At 54.5% G+C, this 21,653-nt stretch overlaps 9 protein-coding genes across 9 annotated transcripts; 2 read left to right on the forward strand and 7 right to left on the reverse strand.

The window, feature by feature from the left end:
• Positions 1-1,293: 1,293 nt before the first annotated feature.
• On the reverse strand, positions 1,294-2,406 carry MYCGRDRAFT_89550 (uncharacterized protein; the record flags this gene model as incomplete). Its single annotated transcript, XM_003857237.1, has 2 exons — positions 1,294-1,628; positions 2,277-2,406. The coding sequence occupies 2 exons, from the start codon at positions 2,404-2,406 to the stop codon at positions 1,294-1,296; spliced, it is 465 nt and encodes a 154-aa protein (XP_003857285.1).
• A 227-nt stretch (positions 2,407-2,633) lies between these two features.
• Positions 2,634-4,303, forward strand: MYCGRDRAFT_107317 (uncharacterized protein; the record flags this gene model as incomplete). Its single annotated transcript, XM_003856336.1, has 5 exons — positions 2,634-2,714; positions 2,954-2,996; positions 3,055-3,076; positions 3,130-3,262; positions 3,320-4,303. The coding sequence occupies 5 exons, from the start codon at positions 2,634-2,636 to the stop codon at positions 4,301-4,303; spliced, it is 1,263 nt and encodes a 420-aa protein (XP_003856384.1).
• Positions 4,304-5,044: 741 nt separating this feature from the next.
• On the reverse strand, positions 5,045-7,840 carry MYCGRDRAFT_66382 (uncharacterized protein; the record flags this gene model as incomplete). Its single annotated transcript, XM_003857236.1, has 4 exons — positions 5,045-5,411; positions 6,468-6,676; positions 6,866-7,284; positions 7,344-7,840. 4 exons carry the CDS (start codon positions 7,792-7,794, stop codon positions 5,045-5,047), a joined length of 1,446 nt encoding a protein of 481 aa, XP_003857284.1.
• Positions 7,841-8,313: 473 nt separating this feature from the next.
• On the forward strand, positions 8,314-8,541 carry MYCGRDRAFT_32659 (uncharacterized protein; the record flags this gene model as incomplete). Its single annotated transcript, XM_003856337.1, has 1 exon — positions 8,314-8,541. A coding segment is annotated over one exon (228 nt), but the record flags the coding sequence as incomplete, so codon positions are not given.
• A 232-nt stretch (positions 8,542-8,773) lies between these two features.
• On the reverse strand, positions 8,774-10,820 carry MYCGRDRAFT_66386 (uncharacterized protein; the record flags this gene model as incomplete). The annotated part of the gene is made up of 2 exons (XM_003857235.1): positions 8,774-8,828; positions 8,885-10,820. The coding sequence occupies 2 exons, from the start codon at positions 10,645-10,647 to the stop codon at positions 8,774-8,776; spliced, it is 1,818 nt and encodes a 605-aa protein (XP_003857283.1).
• A 556-nt stretch (positions 10,821-11,376) lies between these two features.
• MYCGRDRAFT_102552 (uncharacterized protein) lies at positions 11,377-12,251 on the reverse strand (the record flags this gene model as incomplete). Its single annotated transcript, XM_003857234.1, has 1 exon — positions 11,377-12,251. One exon carries the CDS (start codon positions 11,965-11,967, stop codon positions 11,575-11,577), a length of 393 nt encoding a protein of 130 aa, XP_003857282.1.
• A 215-nt stretch (positions 12,252-12,466) lies between these two features.
• On the reverse strand, positions 12,467-13,276 carry MYCGRDRAFT_15111 (uncharacterized protein; the record flags this gene model as incomplete). The annotated part of the gene is made up of 1 exon (XM_003857233.1): positions 12,467-13,276. A coding segment is annotated over one exon (810 nt), but the record flags the coding sequence as incomplete, so codon positions are not given.
• A 775-nt stretch (positions 13,277-14,051) lies between these two features.
• Positions 14,052-17,252, reverse strand: MYCGRDRAFT_107319 (uncharacterized protein; the record flags this gene model as incomplete). The annotated part of the gene is made up of 10 exons (XM_003857232.1): positions 14,052-14,109; positions 14,287-14,461; positions 14,521-14,682; positions 14,738-14,958; positions 15,163-15,221; positions 15,680-15,738; positions 16,159-16,337; positions 16,389-16,950; positions 17,002-17,123; positions 17,179-17,252. The coding sequence occupies 9 exons, from the start codon at positions 17,250-17,252 to the stop codon at positions 14,376-14,378; spliced, it is 1,524 nt and encodes a 507-aa protein (XP_003857280.1).
• Positions 17,253-18,989: 1,737 nt separating this feature from the next.
• On the reverse strand, positions 18,990-21,137 carry MYCGRDRAFT_107320 (uncharacterized protein; the record flags this gene model as incomplete). Its single annotated transcript, XM_003857231.1, has 1 exon — positions 18,990-21,137. One exon carries the CDS (start codon positions 20,847-20,849, stop codon positions 18,990-18,992), a length of 1,860 nt encoding a protein of 619 aa, XP_003857279.1.
• Positions 21,138-21,653: the final 516 nt, after the last annotated feature.

Here is a 21,653-nt window from a genome sequence, read left to right on the forward strand (position 1 = left end):
CTACGAACTGGATGGCGAATGCAGATGGTCTGGGCGGTTCGCGATGATGGTCGGTGTTGGATCTTCGCGCGATCCCGGCAGCCTCCAAGAGCCGTCTCACTCTCCCGTTGAACTCCTGCACAAGTGGTGCGTGAAATATTCGGTCGTCCAAATCTGCGCCAGAAGCATGATTGTATTCGTCTTACCAGTTGGCAGACATGTAATCAAATGCGCTTGGAGTGGAATATGCAACCTGACCATCACCTTTGAGCCGGAAGTCACAATTCCCAGATCACGGAGATAAGCTGTCGTATCGGGGCGTGAGGCATACACGATAGAATCATTTGACGAGGGCGTCGTTCGCTAGTGCTGCCACCGCGGGCTGAGGTCGGGGAATCGTGTCCTCCATGCATCACCACCAATAGTGGACAGAGCTGGTGAGCGAAAGCTCGGAGAGGGTTGAGGATGACAAGTAGGGATTCACCATGCCCATTGCGACTTGCTGTTGGCGTGTTTGTGCGGGACCATTGATTGGCGGTAGGGATGTGAGTGAGATTGACAAGGCGGTGATGAGGAGTTGGGTTCCAGTTGGCCACGGATCGATGCGGTGAGGTCTGACCGAATGGTCATTTTGAGCAGTCCTGTCCGATTGCTGCATGGGCTTGCTGCTTGGAGTAGCATGCGCTTGGATTGTCGACTGGTACGTTATGTGGTTGATGTAAGATTGTTGCCCGAATCCTTTCCGCAAGTTCTCATTGCCGAAAAAACTTTATTATTTGAACTACCGTCGCATTCTTAATAGATCATCAAAGGAACGCGAGAAGATCGTCAGGAAAAGAGATCGGGAGCACGCGGCGACTTGCCTCGTTGCAACAGCCTTTATTCCTGGCTCATCGAAAAGAACGTGTTCACCGCCAAAAAAAAAACCCCCAGCTTTGTAGGGACAATTCCCACAACGCCGATTGGATAGCGAAGAGTGATTTGCCCTCCAATAATCTGCGGACACTATTGTGCGGCTGTCGTCGATCCCACGGTCCCCTGGCGAAGCAGTAGCTCTGCCCTGGCCTGTCGATGACAGATGGAGCCCTCGAGTCGTGTCCACCTGCTGAACTCGGCATCTCCATCATCGCGATTCGTGAAATTCGAGGAGATCGTGGTTTCCTGGTCTTCCGACAATCTCGCTGCTCTACGATCCGAGGTAAGAATCGGACGGACGATGAATCGGGCAGACTGATGAATGGGCCGTGAGCAAATAGCGACCATGAGTTGCATGCTCTCGGAGCCCATTGGAAGCTCGTTGCAGGGATGTATGGCCTAGCCAAAGCGCCTGCAGGCGGGGCCTGATCGCCAGCTGCTATCATTCGTGGCGTTGGAGATGCGGCCGGTATGCGGCCTTCCTGCGACCCTCGCCGCTGCTGGCGCTGTACCCTGCACTTTGTGCACTGCATGCCGGGCTCGACGTCTCGATTCCTGCTCCTCCTCCACTTCCGGCTGTCCAAATACGACACGACCGTGGATCGTTGGTCGCACACGCAGCCAATGCTCGACTTGATCAGGTGCATGCTGTGTATCGCGTAGAGACGAGCTCGGTTTCATCGACCAGCGAGCACTTCGACTCGGTGCGGCCCTGCAGGCTGCTCCCACTTGGACTGGAAGAACAGTGTGTAGTGTCTCTTCACATATCCCGTGCCGAGCAACGTCTTGCTCGAGGTCTCTGTGCTTCGCCTCGCCTCGGAACAAGCCCATGTCACTTTGCATCGATTGTACAAGCCCTAGGATGTCGATCGCAAGGGTGGAGGACCAGGGTCTCGCGTCCGTGTTGCTCCATACCTTGATCGTGGATGGTTTTGAGATTATGTCGACGGCCCAAGATCAGACACTGGTTGACCTGATGTTGGTGAACAACATGGTACACTACTAGTGACCACGGCACTGCCCTGCAGCCGTGCATCTCTTGTGTTCATTAGCCTGCACCTTCTATCATGAAACCGATCTGCGACCGCGAAGTCAATCCTACCTTTTGCTTTTGCCGTTGCCTGCTTTCGCATCAAATCAACATTATCGCCCACAGGATCGGCGCGCCGAACCGCCTGGACTTTGAGCTTTGCTGAACCTTAGACGTCCACGGCCCTCCTCCGCATGAACTAGTACTACTGCCCCTACCTATACTTTACCTACGACCAAGACCTGCTAGTACATCTTTCGTACCTCGATCCGGTGACTTCCTCGCTCTGCCTTTCGCCTCACGGTCTTGCTGGCCCGCACGCTTCCTTCCGCTGCGACCTGCATACACTCACTCATGGTCTCCACTGCATAGACAGCGCCCTGCGGGCAGTCATCATTGTCTGCTGTCAACTTCCGAATCCCGAGCCATCTGCACAGCTTCCGCAACCACGCGCCATCTAGCCGACGTAAGCGAGAAGCCATATCTTGCTCGCAACGTTCTCTCGCCCAGGACGACCCGCTCAGTTGTTGCCTACAACATCGCCTCTCTCGTTCTCATTGTGCGCCACTCTTGGGCCCTCCGCGGTTGCGCTACTGCCCGACCGGTCGATCCATCGATGCCATGGCTGACGATGAACGGAACCACGGATATCGGACCTCGCCCACAAATCACTGGTCACAAAGTCCACGCATCTATTCCCATTCTCATCATGGCACACCGGCACAGGAATATTCAGGCTTCAGCTTCTCATCGCCTCACATTCCCATGGAACCGAGCGCATTCAGCAGCAGTGTGCACCAGCGACCAATGCATCAGCATCTTCAGCCTTTAGTGATGCCACAATGGCCCTCGATGCTAGCCTCCTCTCACACTCATTCGAACTACCAACCACCCTACCCACAGCCGGTGCAATCCATCCCGCCGATATCAGTTGGATCGCTTCAGACGCCGGTATCAGCAACTTCCACACGATCTGCTACTACCCCACGCAAGACGTTGACCGATTTGGATCGGAAACGAATGTGCCAGTATGCTGAGGAGCATCCAACCAGCAAGCAGACCGAGATTGGAGGTATGTCACAGAGTCCTCGGTCGTCGCCTGCCATACTGCCATACTAACCAGTCACAAGCAATTTTCGGTGTAGAGCGAAGGTATGGAAGACCGTTGAATCGTGGATACTGACCTCCGACTGACGTTCGAATAGCACGGTGTCCAAAGTGTTGCGACAGAAGGAGAAATATCTCTTCCAAGATGATGGAAGTCGTTCACCAGCCAAGCGGCCGAAAGGTCGCTCTCCGGACATCGAGCGTACGCTTGCAGTCTGGGCGAAGAATCAGGTGGGTTGGAAGTGCAAGTCGGTGGAAGTTAGATTTTGAGCACTGACAACGAAGCAGGAGAAGAAGGGCAATCCGCTCACGGACGAACTGATCAAGCAACAAGCGCGTGCATTCATGGCGACAACAACGAATCCAGACGACTCCGTTGTGCTGAGTTCTAGTTGGATTGAGAAATTCAAGCTGAAGAACAATCTCATGGGCGCGCGATCGCGAAAAGCGTCGCTCGCAACGGACGATTTAGAAGCAGGCTCAGGCGTGCAGTCGTCTTCACATTCACCATCTGGTGGACTGGGCTCACCATCGCCCGTCGAGCTGCGCAGCGTTCAAAGCAACGACAGCTTGAAGAACGAGAGCCCTGATGACTACATCGGTTTCGGTGCCAGACATGGACCGTTTCACTCTCAAAGCGCAAACTCCCTCCACAGCGCTTTCACGGATACTGCGCCTTCGTCGTTCTCGCCGGCGCCGCTGAGTCCAACGTCTCCATTCTTCACACCCGATTCCGGTACCGCGCCCTCATCGTTCGTGCCGCAATTGGCCTCGCGACCGCTACAGCCAAACGCGAGCAACTCAAACTCACATCGCTCGCGGAGCCAGACATTTCCACAAGTCGACCAATACATGACCTCGGGCGAAGCTGTGGCTTCGAAATATGGGGATGATGATGTCCTTGACTCGCCGATGGAGGAGGCCCCCATGCCGCCCAATTCGTTGAACGAAACGATGGGCCGTACTATGAGCTCGAAGAAATCTCGCGACGAACGAGTGAGCACTGTCAGCCCTTCCGAAACTATGCGGCCACCGCCTCTGCCCGCTCACCGGCAAAGTTCCGACTCCGTGAAGCGCGAGTCGAATCCACCTACGAACAACAACAACATTACAACAACGACGACCCCAGAAGAAGCTCGTCGGGCGCTAGAAGTCGTCCTCAGCTTCTTCAAACAGCAACCTAACGGGTTCCTGGACTTCAACGAGAGTGTGACGATTGGGAAGCTGATGGAGAAACTCAAACTCCACAACCCTTCGGGAAGCAACGCCTGAGTGTGGACGGTCTTAGCCGCGCAAATCATGCGCGTTCTCTTCGAATCGATACCCCTTACTATTGGAATCTTCATTGCATCGACCTTTACATCAACGAGTCATTTCGGCATTGCATAATTGTATTAGTATCCGCACTGCCATCTGGTCTTCTCGACGACTACTTCTGCGACTGTTCTTGCACTTCTCTGCATATCATCACCATTCGCTCCCTTTCGACCCATCATTTCACGCATACTGCTTCCATCGCAACTGTCGCATCTACAACAGCATTCATACGGATATCGGGAGAGGCTCAGGTCTCGGACATCATAGGGGAGGACTGCATTTGGAAAAGATACGGGATATCAGACCGCTCACGCGGCTTTCAAACACACGATCAACATTGAGATTTCGGCATGTCAGATATATACCATTTGGGAGAAATAGAAGGAGGAAAAGGGAGGAAGGAGAGGCAAGGAAGGATACAGTATCTCTGACGCTATTCGGCATTTCTCTGCGATCCATTTTGTCCTCCTGAATGATGCTCCATTTCGGAGTTGGCTACATCATGAACATTCTGAGCAGGACCTTTGCTGTGTGGATGCGGTGGAAGGAGAGGTGTTCCGCAAGGAGGACAAAGGTCTACCAGGTATCGATCGATATGCATATGGACATCGCTCACCTGCTCACAGATCATGCTTCCATGAAGATCGCGATGGTTCCAACAATCACAATTGTCTTGCTATTGCCATTGCTGTTATCCTACTCCTCCTCAATCAACTCCGGAAACAACCTCACCACCAGCAGATCCACCACACTGACCACCAGATGACGATTCACGAACCCGTCCTCCAACAACCCCAACAAGTCCTCGCCTTCCACCTCCTTCCTCGCGCGATCGACCTCCTTCGTCGCAAGTAATCTCTGCCATATACCCGGTGGTATGGCGTCGACGATGGCAGCCGCACAGTCGCTCCGGATGCGGGCCACTTCCTCCGGAGACGAGGGTGGTATGCGGGCGGGAGCGAGGGCGTTGTTGGGGAACAAGGCCGTTCGCGTGGCTTGCAGAAGATGAGGGAGCCATGTCGATGCGGAGTACAGGCGCGTTGAGAAGTGGTGAGAGAGGAGTCTGTGATTGATTCGTCAGTATGGAACTCGAAATCATTAATCTAAGCTGTGGCTCGGAAGAGTGGACGGGAAGGGACTGGATGGGGAGATTATGCGGCGTGGTTGTTTGGTTGCGCATGTCTGCGATGCAGCAGGGAGCGCGCGGAGAACGATTGGCCTGCATCTGCATAGCGGTACATGTTGCGTGCAGGTAACAGAACAATGCATATCCCGGAAGCGCATATGTTGAAGGGTGCGCAAGGTGGCAGTCTGCAGAAGACGTGAACAGCACAACCGAGAGCAACGAAGTTTAGCCGCATCTTCCTTGTGGGTTGCATCGACGAATCAATCCTCGAAAGCGACGATTCAACATCTTACTGGTGGATGAGCGCAACTTCGGCAACAGGAAGCTCATAGGATCCGGCCGAAGGATCCTGGAGATCGTTGTTGGTCGTCCAAAGCATTAAGGTTTAGGCTACGCCCGCACGGCGCGCTGGTCGGCCGATGTGAACCCCACGCCTTTGTCCGTAATGGGCCGAACCCTCGCAGCACAGCCAGGATCCAGATTATTGAGGCACAGTCGAAGCTGCAAAGATGCCGGCGGATCCATGATTTCTTTCGTCGATGCGTTGGACTTGATCGTAGTGGATGTCGTTGATGCCCAAAGCTGATCGAGTTGCACAATAAAGTCTCGGGACCGAGATCGACTTGTGCAGGGCTCCATCGAAGCTGCACCCGAAAGTCCGCAGCTGAAGTGCTTTCGTCTCGTGAGCTGTGCCAGGCGAAATAGACGGCATATCGGTGAAACACCACTCCCCGAAGAGAGAAAGGTCTGCAGGCTGACATTGGCCGGAGAAGTGTGTCAGATGACCAAAAGTTGATGCAGCTTCCCGGACGTGGCTTCCTTGCTTCCGCGAACGAGACTCCTGGTGGTGTGGGGTATGTCCAGATACGGAGGTACCTCGAAACGATCGATTGACCGATGCTGGATCGGTATTGCGTGCATAACGGTTCAAGGTAGGGGAGATGCGTTGAGTGTGGAGGGGAAGCAAGAACGCAAGCAAATCAATCAGCTTACCTGTCCAAGCGACTGTTGGTGCAACATAGCCTTCCCGGACCATGCAATAGTATCCACTGCATCAGTGATAGAAGGCCCGACAGCCATGGCATGCGTTGCTCGAAGGAGGATATCTGCGAGCCGCAACTCCAGATATTCATGTCAACAATTGGCCGTCTCTCTGTACTGCGGAAGGCTTGACGGTCATCGTCAACATCCTCAAAAGAGTCCTTCGCGCTCATGCGGCGTCGATCGTCCCGATTTGTTCGTGGTGGAAGCGCTGAGGCCTGCATTAGAGCAATGGTCGAGACCCGCAGGTAAAGCCAAAACGTCACAGTGCAATGCACCAGCAGCCAGAGCACCTGTGATATCGCCTCGGAGCGCCCACGCAGAGATGGGCGCCCACTCGCGGTTCCTACGCGTGCTGGAAACAATGCACCGCTCTCGTCGCGCTTGAGCAGGTCTGAAGGAGGGTCATCCGGAAGTTGGCCGTATCCAGACCGCATGGATCGTAAAAGCTTTGCAAGTCCATCCCAAATCAGCCATGGCTCGCACGCTTTGCCACAGATCCCATTGTGAAAGATCATTTCCGTGAAGATCTCAGAGACAAGTACATCGAGGCACGGGTTGAGCATATCTTCCGGAGGCAAGACGAGAGGCAGTATCCGATTGACCAGGAGCATGCACCACGCAGTCTCATTTTCTTGTTGAGCCAGCGCTGAGATGGGATCGGACGGCACAGGTTCCAGCGCTAGATGAGGCCGAAGTGTGAGGAACCGCCGGCGCTGTTCAAACTGCGGTAGCGCCTTTGTGGGTGAACGTCGTGAGATCCTGACAGCTGTACGAGTCAGCCTACCTGGTTCTATCGGACAGTCTACTCGGTCTGGTATTGCATACTGTTCACATGCTCTACTATCAGCTGAGGGAGCTCGTCGAGCAACAGGCTTTCCAGGTCCACGTGCCGCACGCGTTGTTCGAGTCCCCTCGTGCAGTGAGCAATTATCTGCACGATTTCGCTCACAAAGTCCTGATCGGGTGTGATGCGGTTGTACCAGACCTGGACAAAGTTGCTGAGTATCACAGCAATGAGGGCATATAGCTGGACATCGACCGCATTGGAGCTGGTCAGAGGCGGTAGGAGATCCTCCAGCGGCTCGGATTCGACCTTTGCAGGATGGTCGCCAGTGGAGTCGAGATAGCGAGGCTTGGAGCAAAGTGTCCGCTTGATATACGCGATCGTGGCCTCGTGGTTTCGGACTTCCTGCGATCCGGGGCGGAGGTCACCTCGTTGACCAGCGGGCGCCTTTCGACGCGGTGCCCTCAACGGTCTCTGAGCCACCTGCGCCATGATGCAGTGCGCCGTAGGGTCCCGGCCGTGTTTGAAGGTCCATCGAGCGGTTGTGAGTCCAGTGATGTCGTTCATTCGCGCCTTCGGAGTGAAAGCATCACGTTTGGCCGCCACGGCCCGAGGCGTGCCGTCGAACGCTAACCGGCAGCCACATTCAAAGCGCTTTCACTTCGATTACTCCAACACTGACTTCACCATCGCAAGGTGACTAACCATGGCGACAGCCACGCTCGATGAGGTCGATGGTATGCCAGACTCTCATCGACATTGACAGCCAAATGCTGATGAATCGTGTCCAAGAACGCCTCCGCGCAATCATCAGCAACTTGTACATGTTGATTGTCCAGGCTCACGACTACCAAGGAAAAGGGACTCAACAGGCAATGAGCGACGAGATGTAATTCTCCCAGAAAAGCATTGTTCCAGACCTCGGACTCGTAGATCTGACCCGCTCCTAGCAAGCAACTCCTCCAAAACCTGCAGTCACTAAGCCAGACCGCTAAGCGCCTGCCCACGCGCCTACCACTGGAGATCATCCAGTACGTGGAGAATTCCAGGAACCCGGACATTTACACACGAGAGTTCGTCGAGCTGGTCATGCGTTACAACCAGCAGCAGAAGGGCCGGAGCGATGCCTATGCTCAATTCCGTGATATTCTGGGCAGGGAGATGGCCAGCGCTATACCTGACCTTCGCGAAGATGTGAGGAAGGTTGTGGAGTCTTCCGGCGGGCAGATCAGTGGTTGATCATGGAGTCGCTCGCTGGCGCAGAGTTTGGAGCAGCTTTAAATTTCAAATGATACCCAGGACAGTGGCTTGCTTATTCTAGACGACCTTAACGAACATAGGGACACCGTTGCGTGGGGCCCTGCCCAAAAGCGGACACTGCGCTTGACAGAGCGGTTTTGGGGATATTGGGTATCTGAATACATTCCTCTACGGATCCGAACGCTATGCAACCGAAACCAAACAACAAACGCTATGCACCAGAGAATCCGATCTCATACCGATTGTCATCCACGAGCCGGCCATACCTGTCACACTCGAAGTCAGCATAACACGAGATTGGAAAGTGGTTGGAGCGACGTACTCAAGCAGCAATCGAAAGAACCACACCTCAAAGTCCTCGTTCCTCAACGCCCTACCTGCCCACTCGCGGCCTTGCTCCGCAACCGCGATAGCCAAAGGCCGACCTTCCTCTTCTGCATCAAAGAAACGAACCGCCTCCAGCGCCTCATCAGCCCGTAGACTCAGGGGGATGTAATGCACCCACGGCTTGATCCACTCCTCATGCCACTCGCGGAACACCGCCATCTTGAACGTCAGACTATGGCTCATCAAGAAGGCGTAGAACCGGCCGGAGAATGCGTTGCCGTCCAGATCCAGGAGGTACTTGTAATTCCACGCATCCTGTTGGTCTGCGGGTGGAGCAAGATCAAAGAACTCTCGCTGTGCGTCGCAGTCGCCCGGATCGCATTGGCCGACATGAGTAAAATGAACGTCTATGATCTCTTTGAAGTCCTGTCGTGAGACTGTCTTCGTGATCCATTTCGATTCCGGATTCTCGTCCGTTGCGGCAGCGTTGCTGTTCATGAGAATCTTTGCCTCTCCAAGCGCATTGACTCGGCGTACGAAGTTCTGCCGGTGTTGACGCTTCCATCCGCCGGCTCGACTGAAGCCGCCAGTAGTGCTGCCGCGCCACCACAGACGATTTTCCTTGGCGGTCCAAGGTTTGTCTTTGTCTCCGTCGTATTTGACTTTGCCAAACCAATACCAGGGACTTGGAAAGACGATATCCTGGAAGCTGGACATCTTGCTTTGGCTGAAGATGGGGAACAGATCGTGTACCACGCTAAAGGCATTGGGCCTGTCGAAAAAGCCGTGTGACTTTCCAAAGGAGGGAGAGTTGCAGATATCTGAAAAGGCGGTCTGGTTGTAGACGAAGCCCAAGTCGCCCAAGGCATACGCAGTGAGGTTATCGTGTTCCAGAGACTCCTCCAGAGCCCGTGCAGGGCTGTCCGGTGAGCACGACATGCGAGATGGTATCCACGTCGCCTGATGAGAGAACACGTTGAATCGTGTCGTCTTCACCTCACCGATCCGCTTACCTGGGCCAAGGTCTGCAGCTCGGCGCGAGTATGCATTCTTCAGCGAAGGTTGTGCAGCGATCTTGGGCATGTTCGTTTCCAGTGCGAGCTGTATTAAACGAGCGAGCTCATCGTGCGGTACTACTACTCGCGGCTCATCGTGGGTGTTGAAAGCGAGGTCCAAGTCCGGAAGATAATTCAAGAATGGCGCCATCATTCCTGCGGCGGCCTCTTGTAACCAATCCTGCCCGCCCTCGGCATGTACAACGGCTCCATTGCGTATCAATAGGCCCATGAGGTTGTTGTCGGCAAATCCTAGGGCTTCCCGAGTCCTCGCTCTGATGGTAGCGGGCGACAATGCCCAGAATGGCAACAACGAGTGGTAAATCGTGTCGTACTCGTCAATCAATTGCACGTCCTTGGACTTGGCGAAGGCGTACCATTTGTCGAAATGAGGTGGCGGTGGAATCCCATAACGTCGTTGATATTCTCTCACAGCCTCTGCGAGGGTCTTGGACTGCGACTCTAGCTTTTTCTGCCAGCTGGCTTGGGCATCTTGCACCAAACTCTTAATCGGGTGCACATGCGATTCTCCATATTGCAACGGATCCAGGGGTGTTTCCGGTAATGTTGCGTTGAGTCCGCTCACCGGCACAACCAGTGGTGTGTTCTGCACAGTCAAAGGCTGTCGAAGGCGGTATATTGCCAGGACAGCGAAGGACAGCAGAGCGACGAGGCCGAGGATGCGACTGAATCGAAATTTCATCCTGGACCCGGCGAATGCGCTCCGTTCATCAAACAGGGATAGTAGGCATATTCCAGAAAACCACAGTCGTGAAGGCGAAAAGGACAGCAAAAGTTGCGAGCATACGGCCGCTGCAAGGGGTACAAAGCTGGCGATGAAGGCGCCGTGGCGGAAGACCTGCGATGAATGGATGAGCGCTGTGGTTGGTGATATGTGCAAAGCATCGAATATGTGGAAGGCCGTTGCAAGGTGCAAGTTGAAACAAGGGTTAGCCTTATCGCAGGATCCGATGAGGTAAGCTTGCAGGGGGCGGGATATAATAACAGGGCATGATCGGGATCAAACAGAGACCTCATGACTTACGACGACCAGCTGCAAACCACACATTATAGCTTGCAAAATCATTGTTCCCCAAGACATTCCCACAGACCGCACTCCGATACCGAAATCGCTGAATCGGCCATGGTGTTGCAGACTCCCGAACTTCATGCTCTCCAGCATGAAAGCGGCCGTCGTAGCGAACAACGTAGCAGCAGCCGCAACGTCCCTGATCATGATCAAGAGCGTGTTGTCCGACCACGCCTCGGTCGATTGTCCTCCTTCGCTGCCCTCCCGATCACGTTGTGAGGTACGATTTCTGACTCCCTCAAAGATCCTGAACGCCAATGCCTGAATCACTCCATACGACAATGCCAGAGCAGACAACGACTTGTCCCCAGACGATGTGTGCACAGCAACTGAAGCGGCCGCCGTGATAATCGCCAGCTTGACAGAGGATACGCGCGGCGGCGACGAACCTCGCGGCGCAGTTCTTTCCACAATCTGCTTTTGCTTCGTTGGACTTGTGGCTCGACTGCGGTCGTGCTCGAGGGGAATGATCATCGCGGACTCATCATCGCCGATGGCATCGCCGCCAAAAGACAACCATATCAGAGCTGGTAGCAACGCCTACGCGCTCTCACCGTCAGCTGTGGACGTCCAATGCGTGGCCAGAGTGTCTGCGTCTCTTACCTGAGCCAATAGGATCTCCCTTCCGCCATGGTCCTCGACCGATCTCTCGCACACTTGCGCAAGCACCAGCAGTCCTGCCACCAACCATGCTGTCCTCCTCTTCGCATTCTTAACATCCAGTAGTCCTTGGACGCCGACCTTGATCGTCAAAACTCCTCCCAGAATCGCCCATGCTGCCGCGCGAATGAGAAGACCATGAGGATACACCCAAGAGGCGGATAGGGGGTTCAGATCGACGAGGATACTGTCAAGGAAGAGGACTGCTGGAATGACCAGATCGGAGCGCGGCAAGGTGGTAGGCGAGGCATTGCGTGGGAACGTGGACAGCATGGAGCAGAATGGAGGAGGAGAATTAAGTCGCCGGTTTCGGTGTTCACTGTGAAAGCATCGTTGCTTCAAATGGATAAAAGAGTATGCGAAGGAGTAAACGAGCGTGATAAGAAGAAGTCTTGGGAGGGAGGAAGCAAGGTATGTCCGCAGGACGAATGGGGTATCGTGGAAGTTACGGATAGTCTACCACAAAGAAGCTCGCACACGTGGAAGCGGCTCTAAACCCTTGAGGGATGTACAGTCTTTGAACATGGCACAATCTTGGACGCACGAACACCACTGGATGATTGTATCGGCGTTGCTATATGCAGTGTCACCTCAGATGCAAGGTACATCAATTGCAGAACGGTGCCCAGACACGAGCAAGTACGACAAGTCATCAAACGTAGGCATGCATACCTTTACGATTCAAAAGACGACCAGGAATCGAGACCAGGCACCATCAATAGCCGCGTGCAGTATTGACCTCGTTGATGAACTCGGAATCCAGAGGCTTTCGCAAGTTCTCCACCATGATCTGCAACCCACGGCTCATGTATTTGATGTTCTGCGACGAGTTTGGGGGCGTGATGAAGCAGTTTGGTGCCTCCCAAAATGGGCTGTCCGTTGGTAGAGGCTCCGGAATCGAGACATCCAGCGCGGCGCCGCGAACTCCGCTTCCTTCGGTCTTCAATGCCGCGATGAGCTCGTCTTGGTTGACGACTTCGCCTCTAGCAATGTTGGAGATGAAAGCACCTCCGTACGGACTGTGTTTTGCGAGGACGTCGAACTCTTCCTTTCCCAGCATGCCTCGCGTCTGCTCGGTCAATGGCAGTGAGATGACCAATATATCAATCCTCGCAGCCAGGAAGACGTGCAGCGCCTCCTTCCCTAGCCCGGAGAACCACTCGACGGGAACCTCGCCCTCTGGATCGCCCATGCCGGGAAGCCGATAGCCTGCTTCTCGTCTATCTTCCTTCGTTCTCTTCTCCGTCGCCGTAAGCGCCAAGATCTCCATACCCATCGCCTGCGCCACTCTGCCAATCTGCCTGCCAATCGACCCATATCCCATAATGCCCATTCGCCGGCCGACCAAGTCCCGTGTACGCATTGCTTTGAAGTGAAAGCCCCATTCACGATTCCGCTGAGCCTCGCGGTAGAAGTCCCATTCCTTCTGGAACGCCATATAGGTCATAAAGACCCACTCAGCCATTGGTGCTCCATGAATGCCCGAAGAGTAGGTCCATCGGATAGATGGATCGCCGAATATTGGCGACTTCGAAGTATAGTCTACGCCAGCGGTGATAGAGTGGACCAACTTCAGCTTTGGGCAGGCAGATCGTCAAGGTGGTAGGGCTCCCAATGTTGCGATGATGTCGACATCGTGGTATACGGCCGGATCGTTAACGCTTGACATTCATTTGATCCATGTGGTTCGAACGCCAATGGAAGATGTGAGCCATTCGACTATATCTCGCTGTTCCGGAATAGGGAAGGTGACCAAAAGGTGGGCGCCTTGCCAGAATTTGGACGGCTCGGCCATTGAAGGTGAATGTGGATCTCAAGGATTCATATAAGAGGTACTCGGTAACATTAGCAAAGTGCATGTATTGACGGTCATCTCGTAGGAAATGCTCGTCGAGGAAGTTTGGCACTGCGGGATCGGTAAAACTACTCAGCCTTGGTTGTATCGCTTCCGTCGCTCGAGCGATCTTACGTTGCACTTCCCTCTAGCCCTGATATTCCGGTGCATCGAGGGCCTGTTGATTAGCACGGGCGATGCGAGCAAGGATGGAAACCGTGGCGACCGTCAAGTTGCATTAACGATCTACGACCATTCCGAGGTCGACTGTTGTAGCCGTCACTCTCCGTCCGTTGTTCAATGCCATCGTTCCCCCAAATGAGTGACTTCGGTCAGCGTGTGTATAGAAGTCCGTCTCCCCGACTCCTTCTCGGTCGCCATATTCGACGGCTCTTTCCTCCCTCGCTCCACGGCACCGCGGCGCCTGCCACTGTGTTAGCCTCAAGGCCCAGGAGCACTGAGTGCACTGGTCCTTTCGGCTCCTCACACTGCCCAACTGATGTCCAAGAAAAGACTGGTGCACGACACACAGCCCAGCTGATACAGGGTTGAGAAGTAGGCAGACTCACGAATGCTCGCCACGGATCGGCGTGCGGGCGTACGAAGGACGCCGAACACCCTGACTGCGCCTTCTGGGGTCGAATCTAAGGGAGGAGTCCTACAGCCCAGATCTCGTCCCCAGCTGATGCGGCCAGCAGCGGCCGGCGTCCTTTGAAGGCCTGCATGTCGATCCGTGGCGAGCATCCTCGGGCCTGCCTCGAAATGAAAGCGCGTGAGTACATCGCGTACATGCATCTCGGTTTCAAGGAGCTGGGAAATGTTAACGCAGATGGTGCGGAAGTTTTACCTAGAAGGGTTGATCCGAGACCACGTCCATGTCCAAGCGACACATAGCGAACTTGACCTTGTCGGAGTCTTTGTCGGCATCCAGATCTGATACACGTCGCAGTGTAAGCTCAGTCACTTAGCGACTGTGATGCTGAGGCACTCACAAATAGCTGCAAACAACGCTTCCATCGTGGTGGCCAGAAGCTTATCACTCGCGGTACGCTGGGCTGGGTTGAGCATGACGTGCTGGCTGAGCCCAATGTCCTGGGCTATGCCAGTCAGAGTAGCATTGCGGCCAATACGGGCGATGTTGTTCTGTCCGGATCCTGCATGAATTAGTGGTCGCTCAAACCAGCGAAGCGATTGTGACCAGGGAAGCACCTCTCGGGTCGCCGGTGGCATACCACGCATCGGCCACAAGAAAAGCGATGATCTTGTCGCCGAGCAAGGCCAGTCTCTGGTTCGACTCGCGCTTCCTCAAGCCCGACGTGTCCAAGGCTTCCATAAGCAGAGCATTGTCTTTGAAGTCGTAGCCGAAGGAGTCGGCTACGAAGGCTTTTGCTGAATCGATTCTGAGGGACATTCTTGCTTGATTTCGAGATCTGTGGTAAACAAGGTACAAGTCAAGGTGGTAACACTTCGAGAGGTACAAGGGGTGTGATGGTGAAAAGGACGGCGGCAAGTTGGGAGCCCAGCGCACCCGTTTCTTAAAACAGCGTGACAAAGGTCTCGACACTAGAACTTTTGACCACTGTCTGTCAACCTCGACCTTTCCATCCACATAGAACTGCTTCATGCAGTCGCACCGCTCCAATGCAGACTCATCGCGCTGCTTTTCGTCGGCGATGGCATACTGCTGGCTATGCTACTGCTTCGCAAAGCACAATGGCTCCACCGACAACGCCTAAGGCGGCCTCAGCACCGCGCCCTTTCAAACCAGAATCTCCCGAAGCAAGACACTCACGGGTCTCCGAGATGCAGCCACATGAGCCCATGGACGTGAAACCGAAGAGAAAGAGCTTGTTCTCGAGGCTTTGGCCTTCAAAGCCTCAAGAGCCGGTCTATCTAGGATCGTCGAATCCAGAGCGAGGCATTGAAGCGGCGAGACGTTACGTGAAAGAGGGCGTTCTGGACAAGCGCTATGCTGGAGCTGCGAGCCGTGCAACAGCGTTGATATGCGCGTTGCCTATCGCGATCTATCTATCGTGGGAGCTGTACCAGCGGCGGTTCAATGGGAAAGAGCGGAAGAGGGTGGCTCAATTGCCAACGGAGGATAGTCCTTGAAGTCATGGGAAGGGCTCAATGGCAGTCTTCCATTCCTACCTGGCCCGTATAGACGCTCAACAATGCCATGGCGATATGTATGCAATCACCTTGAGAAGCTGGAGGCTTTGGTCATCGGAAAAACATCTGCGCCTCTATACTCAGCCTCTCAAAGAGCTCGATCGAAAGCTATCAGTATTACGGAGCAGCTCTCCAGACCCTCGAGGAACGATAGTGGGCCCATCAGGATGTCGCGTGTAGGAAGGCGAACACATCACAATGAGTACGACGTGGGAATCGTTGACATGGACTTGTTGAAACCCTACAGACTCAAGGGCCATGATCGCGAAGGCAGTGAAAGCTTGAAATTGCTAGGTTTGCTCTTTCATGAGCCGATCAATGGGATACGCCAAGTTGTTTCACAGCGTTTACACCCTCAACATCGTTGCATATCTCAAGCTCTCATTCCGTCACAACATAAAGACCAATGGCTGGGGTAAAGTCAGTACAGAGATCGAATATGGCAAGGCATCACTCACGACAAGGATTGTAGTCCTGGAAGAAGTCCAGGCCGGAGCCCTCGAGAGCCTGGAACCAGATGCCGAACCTCGTTGTTGCCGGGCAACTGGTCGTCGCAACAGTATATCCATTGCCCGGAGTCATCTTGATGATGCCAAAGTCCTGCTCAACCTTCGGTACGGAAGCATATGTGGTCGACCTGCGATGCCGTCAACGCTGGAACAGTAACGTGAGCACGGAAAATACCCACTCGGTGGCTGCAGCACTCAAAGCCGCGAACTTGAAGTATCCCTCTCCACTGAACGTGAACGCGGAAGTCTCGAGCTGCTCCTGCCGAGGAAACATGAACTGCAGCTTGCAAGTCTTGCCTCGCTTCGCAGCCGGAATATCAAAGTTGAAGATCGAAGAGATGGATCCTCTTGCAGTGCCATTGTACGAGGTACCGTACGCGGCATTCGGGTTTTTGGAGTCGATCGGGACGATCAAGTGAGGATACTCGAACCCTGCTGGAAGCTCAGCTGGACATGACGACGTCGGGGTCATTGGAGCCGGTGCCGGAGCAGGGGCCTCGCAGTTGTCGGAGGACAGCGTGACCGGCACGCACGAGGGTTCGCCGGAGAGCTTCTGCGTGTAGATGTTGAAGCCGCCGTTTTGCCCGGTCGGACAGGCGAAGAGGTCGCTGCTGCTCTTGTAGCTCAGCTTGCCGTCCGAGCCGATGGAAAAGCCGGGCATGGCCGTCGTTCCTTGGTCACATTGGAATTGCGAGGTCGCTTTGGTGACGATGCATCCACGGCCATTGCCGTCAGTCAAGCCTGGAAGAGAGTCAGCCTGTGTTGTCTTCGATGAAGATACGCACAACACACCTCCGTCATTGTTGATGCAGAATTGGCTTTCCGTGAGCCCGCTCTGTCCGAGACGGGTCTGGCCATCACTGAGCTGTTCAACGGGACCACCTGGGCCGCCAGTCGCTGATAGGTGGAAGCAACTATTCACGTGTTCAGCTACTGATCGTCAATGCGGTTGGTACGTTCACGACTTACCAGTCTGCTCGACGCGAGACCAGAGCATGCGAACACGCTGTCAGCGACGCGATTGTGAGCAATGCTGACCTCATGATGCTGGATTGGCGAAGAAAAGTGTCAATTATTTTCTTTCTTGGTATTTGAGAACTCGACTTCGACGTCTTCTCTGAGATGGTGAGCTGCTTTCTTTATACACGCTTTATCGTCACGCCGAAGAGTGCTGCTTGGAGTAGCCTGGAATGTACGGAAGTCCTGCAAATCTCCCACGAGCTGATATGTACGTGCACCTTCGGCCTTGCCTGGCTTCGGAACGTCCGTAGTTCACTACTTTCGGATACTACTTTCGAGGACCTCTCGCCAAGAATCGACATGGAATCGACGCCAGGACGGCAGAAAAGAGTCATCACTCATGATTTCATCTGGTGTCCGCATGTCTCCCACGCGAGTTTGGTGTTGACAGCAGCAACTCCATCGTTTCATCTCGCTCCAGGCGCCATGTAGCTGGGATTGTCCCACGCACGCCTTGATGCCCCCTGACTTCTTCAGCACGTCACTTTTGATGACGCCTGGGGAGCAAATGAAAGATTGTGCGCAAAAGTCTAAACTGGAAGTGTGGCCCCCATCCGCACGGCGGTTCCACTGACAACGTGTGTCCAGGTAGGCAACGTAGGCAACGTAGCCAATGCGTAGCCAATGCGTAGCCTACGATGACATGACTTAGCTCCGGGCAAGGCCGTGCAAATCCTCGTCGTCGAAGAGAGCACAACGGACACGCGTCTTACACTAATCCGCATTCGAAGAGCGCAGAAATTGTGGCTCATGACGCGTTGTGGGTCGGATGAAAGGTGGAATTCCTCAGTCGACGATGCGATGTTCACGCGGACAGACATCCCAGAAGACGGGATTGAGTCGGGAGTTGCGATGAGCTGCTCAGTCTGTCCCAGCGAGATCGGCGAGTTCTAAAGTCTCGTGTTCTGATACTAGCAGGCTTGAAGGCCTGTATCGATCATGCCGCACCACCGTTCTCCCGGCGGCCCAAAACTGCAGAATCCTAGCCAACAGAGCGAAACTTGTGCGGTAAGGAGCTGCGCGCAAAGTCGCCTTTTCCGTCTCTTTGTTCTCCAAAACACCACAGTACAGATTCCACGTAATTTCGACTCCCAAGATACACGACGACGACTCGAATTCATGCACATCTCCCAGCTCTCCATCCTTCTCCTCTCCCTCGCCTCGACCGCCTTTGCCGTCAACGTACGTCCCTCGACCTCCCTCGACCTCCCTCGACCTCTTCTGCCTCTCCATCACTCATCACCAAAGACAGTTGTAGACTTGCAGCCGTGGATACCACCGCTTCGGCACCTGCCACTTCCCCCGGGATCCACCATTTGACGGCCGGCCCAATCTGCCTTGTTATACTCGACGCCATGTGTGCATGCTCGCTGACGGCCACTTTTCCCTCTCCCACAGGACTCGCCATGTCATTCGGATAAAGGCGGTCCACCTCGGCGTTGCCAGGTGGACCCGATTAACCCCACCAAGCGCTTTGCTACAATCAGTAAACTGACGTGAGAACATTTGGGCGACGCTGAGAATTGAAGAGGTGGAAGACGACGAAGGAATTGAGGGTCGTAGAGGAGGCAGGCTAGATCGGCCGTGCAGTTCGTGTCTACTTGATATGATGCGTTTCTTCTTCATCTGCTCTGTGCGAACGGTCTGTCGACACGCTCTGTGCTGTATCCCAGCTGATCTCGCATTCCATCTCATATCCATGATGTCGTTATCTGTACTTCCTTCTCCCGTCACATTTCCTCCGTCTCCCTTTTCATTCCTCATCCAGCCGAATCATACTTCGGCACTGGCCCTCTCGTCACAGCGGGATTCGGCATTCCATACATAGCCTGCGGTCCCGGAACTGTCGTCGGCGCAGACGTCATGCTGTAGGTCGCAGCAGGCGGTGGAGGCCCGTACTGCAGCGCAGACGTGACGCCCATGTCTGGGTATGAGTTGTAAGGGTTCACACCGACGCTGAGTGGACTGCCGAGAGGACTGCCGAATGCTGGAGTCGACTCGCCGCTGTTGGGAGCACTGCTGTGGCTGCCGTCGTAAATTTCCTCGGACCGTATACTGCGTGGGATGGCGGGAATGGTGAAGGCGGGCGTTTGATGATCGGGTACGGCATCGGAGATTTTCTGCATGAGAAGTGGAAGGTAGCGTTGTTGGCCGCCTCGGAGGCTGGAGATGAGTGAGGTTAGTTGGTTGAGGTAATCTCTGGGACCGAGTTCGAAGGTGTATTGGTCTTGGGGGATGACCGACATGACATCTGTGAGCGTGCATGCCACGTCGAAGAGCTTCTCGATGAGTCCGATGCCGTGCACCTCCATCGATTGCTGGGAGAACTGCGATGCCGACTGTACCAGATCTCGGGACACCTCAATCGGGAACTTGAAGCTCATGGCGTTGTCGGCTGCTGCTGATGAGAGGAAGCCGTGGCTGATTGACAATTGCCATACCATTGTTCGCAGCCATTGTTGTGAGCACCGCAAATCGACCGCCTGGGTCTCCGTGCATTGTAAGTATGTTGGCAAAGCATCGGATAATTGCTGTTGCAACCTTGCCAGCCATTCTGTTGTGCAACCCACGCGTGCTTTGTTCCACAGGCCGACAAACGTATCGTCGAATGGTCGGAAGAGACGAACGAGGTGGATGAAACCATTCAATTCGACAGTCTCTGCGGGATCCTCGTCCAGTGTCGGCAAGTTGATGGTCGCGTGTAATGTGAGTGGCTTGTGCTGTTGCAGAGCGTATGCTCTCTCTGTGACGAACAACAGCCAGTACAGTCGCCGCCTCCGTGAGCTTTCTACCACATCCGGATTTTGGTAGCTGGCCTCTTCGTGCATTCCCATGACCTGAGCCAGCGTCGTTGCTTCTCGGAGATGGAACCATGCTGTGTTCTGACGATCGAGGCAGAAGTAGCTACCGAAGAAGAAGAAGGACGTGATGACGGACCATACGGTCGGTGTTTCGATGTAGTTGTATTCCTTGCGCATTCGAAGAGCTTCCTGCAGGAGAAGATGACCGACCTGTAGGCTTGGTTGAGGTAGGATATCGAGACCCTCAAAAGCGCCATGTGGAATGACCATATTTGGTTGGATCATCATGTAGGCGCATAGTGACAGGACCAAGCAGTATGCTTCGATGTTGGTATCCATCTGGCCGATGGTCTCGCCGACCTTTTGTCGGTGAAGGATGGGTTGAGTTGGGTAGATGTTGGCAAAGTAGTAGTCGACACATGTTGTGATCATGTCCATGGAGAGGAGACCAGGCTTTCGGGGATACGCCTGAGCGTGATGAGTTTCATGCTCGAAATCCAGTCCATGTCGTTTGGCAACGAGTTGCGACTGGCGTTGAGTTTCCCTCAACTCGGAGATGACCTTGGCTCTGCTTCCTTTGGGACCTTTCTTCTGAGGGATGGCGTTGTAGGTACATGTCAAGCCAGCGGAGGTGCAGTTCTTACACGGTCGAGTACCATCGCCGATACACTTGACCTTTCGACGATGACATCCATCGCAGGCACGCTTGACGGAAGACGGGACCGGAAGGACAGTGTCAGCCATGTCGCGGGAGGTGGGTCGTTGATGAGGAGAAACAGAAGGGACCTCGACAGGTCCGGACAGCGTGGAGATCAGCATCAGTGATATGTCATGACCAGGAGGGAGAGGACAGGGATTGGGTCGGAGGCGTCAGGTAGATGGCGATGGTGTGGCTGCGAGTGATGAGGATCCCCCGCGATGGGCAGACTTGCTTGTCTAGCCGTGACGAGTCTAGACTTGTTTGAGGTCGCTTGTGATGGATGGGATGAGTGAGGGCGGGAGAGTGAAGAATGATCGACGAGAGAGGCGTGAGAAGGGGAAGTGGCAGAGAGGGCTGGATCGATGTCGGCGCAGGTACGGGAATGGTGCATGTACCCAAGTCTTGGTGGCAGAGTAGGTATCAAGTAAGGTACAGTGTTGGTGAAAAACGGAAGAGGCGTAGAAAATGCCGGGCAGTGAGAAGGGTTAGTCAGGGCAGAGCAGGGGCCCCAACCGTTGCAGAAACAAGCAAGAGCGCAAAAGAGAAGAGCCTTTCTCCCAGACGGGAGTCCCGGCGATTGTGCTGTCACCACTCACCACTAGCAAGGCGCGTGCAGAGTGCGTGCGTGTGTGTCAGTGCAGCAGGCAGGGCGTGTCGGGGTTGGAGCAACAAGCTAAGGTAATCCTTAGAGCCTCAACCACAGATCCCACCCAACGGTACCGGTACGCGTGGTGAGCTCGAGGTGAGGATCCAACCTAATTGGACCTCTACCCGTATCTCGACGCTGTGAGAGGAAGGCACGGCAACTGGAGGGGCAAGAGCAGGTGCATGGTCTGACACATGACGATGTACAGGGCCAGGGCTGACGGGACCACCGGCGGGAGAAGTTTTCTTTTGCTTCGAGAAAATCCTTCGGATCGCCG

This window comes from Zymoseptoria tritici, chromosome 1 (assembly GCF_000219625.1).
Source record: "Zymoseptoria tritici IPO323 chromosome 1, whole genome shotgun sequence".
In the NCBI taxonomy this organism is placed as follows: Eukaryota; Fungi; Ascomycota; class Dothideomycetes; order Mycosphaerellales; family Mycosphaerellaceae; genus Zymoseptoria; species Zymoseptoria tritici.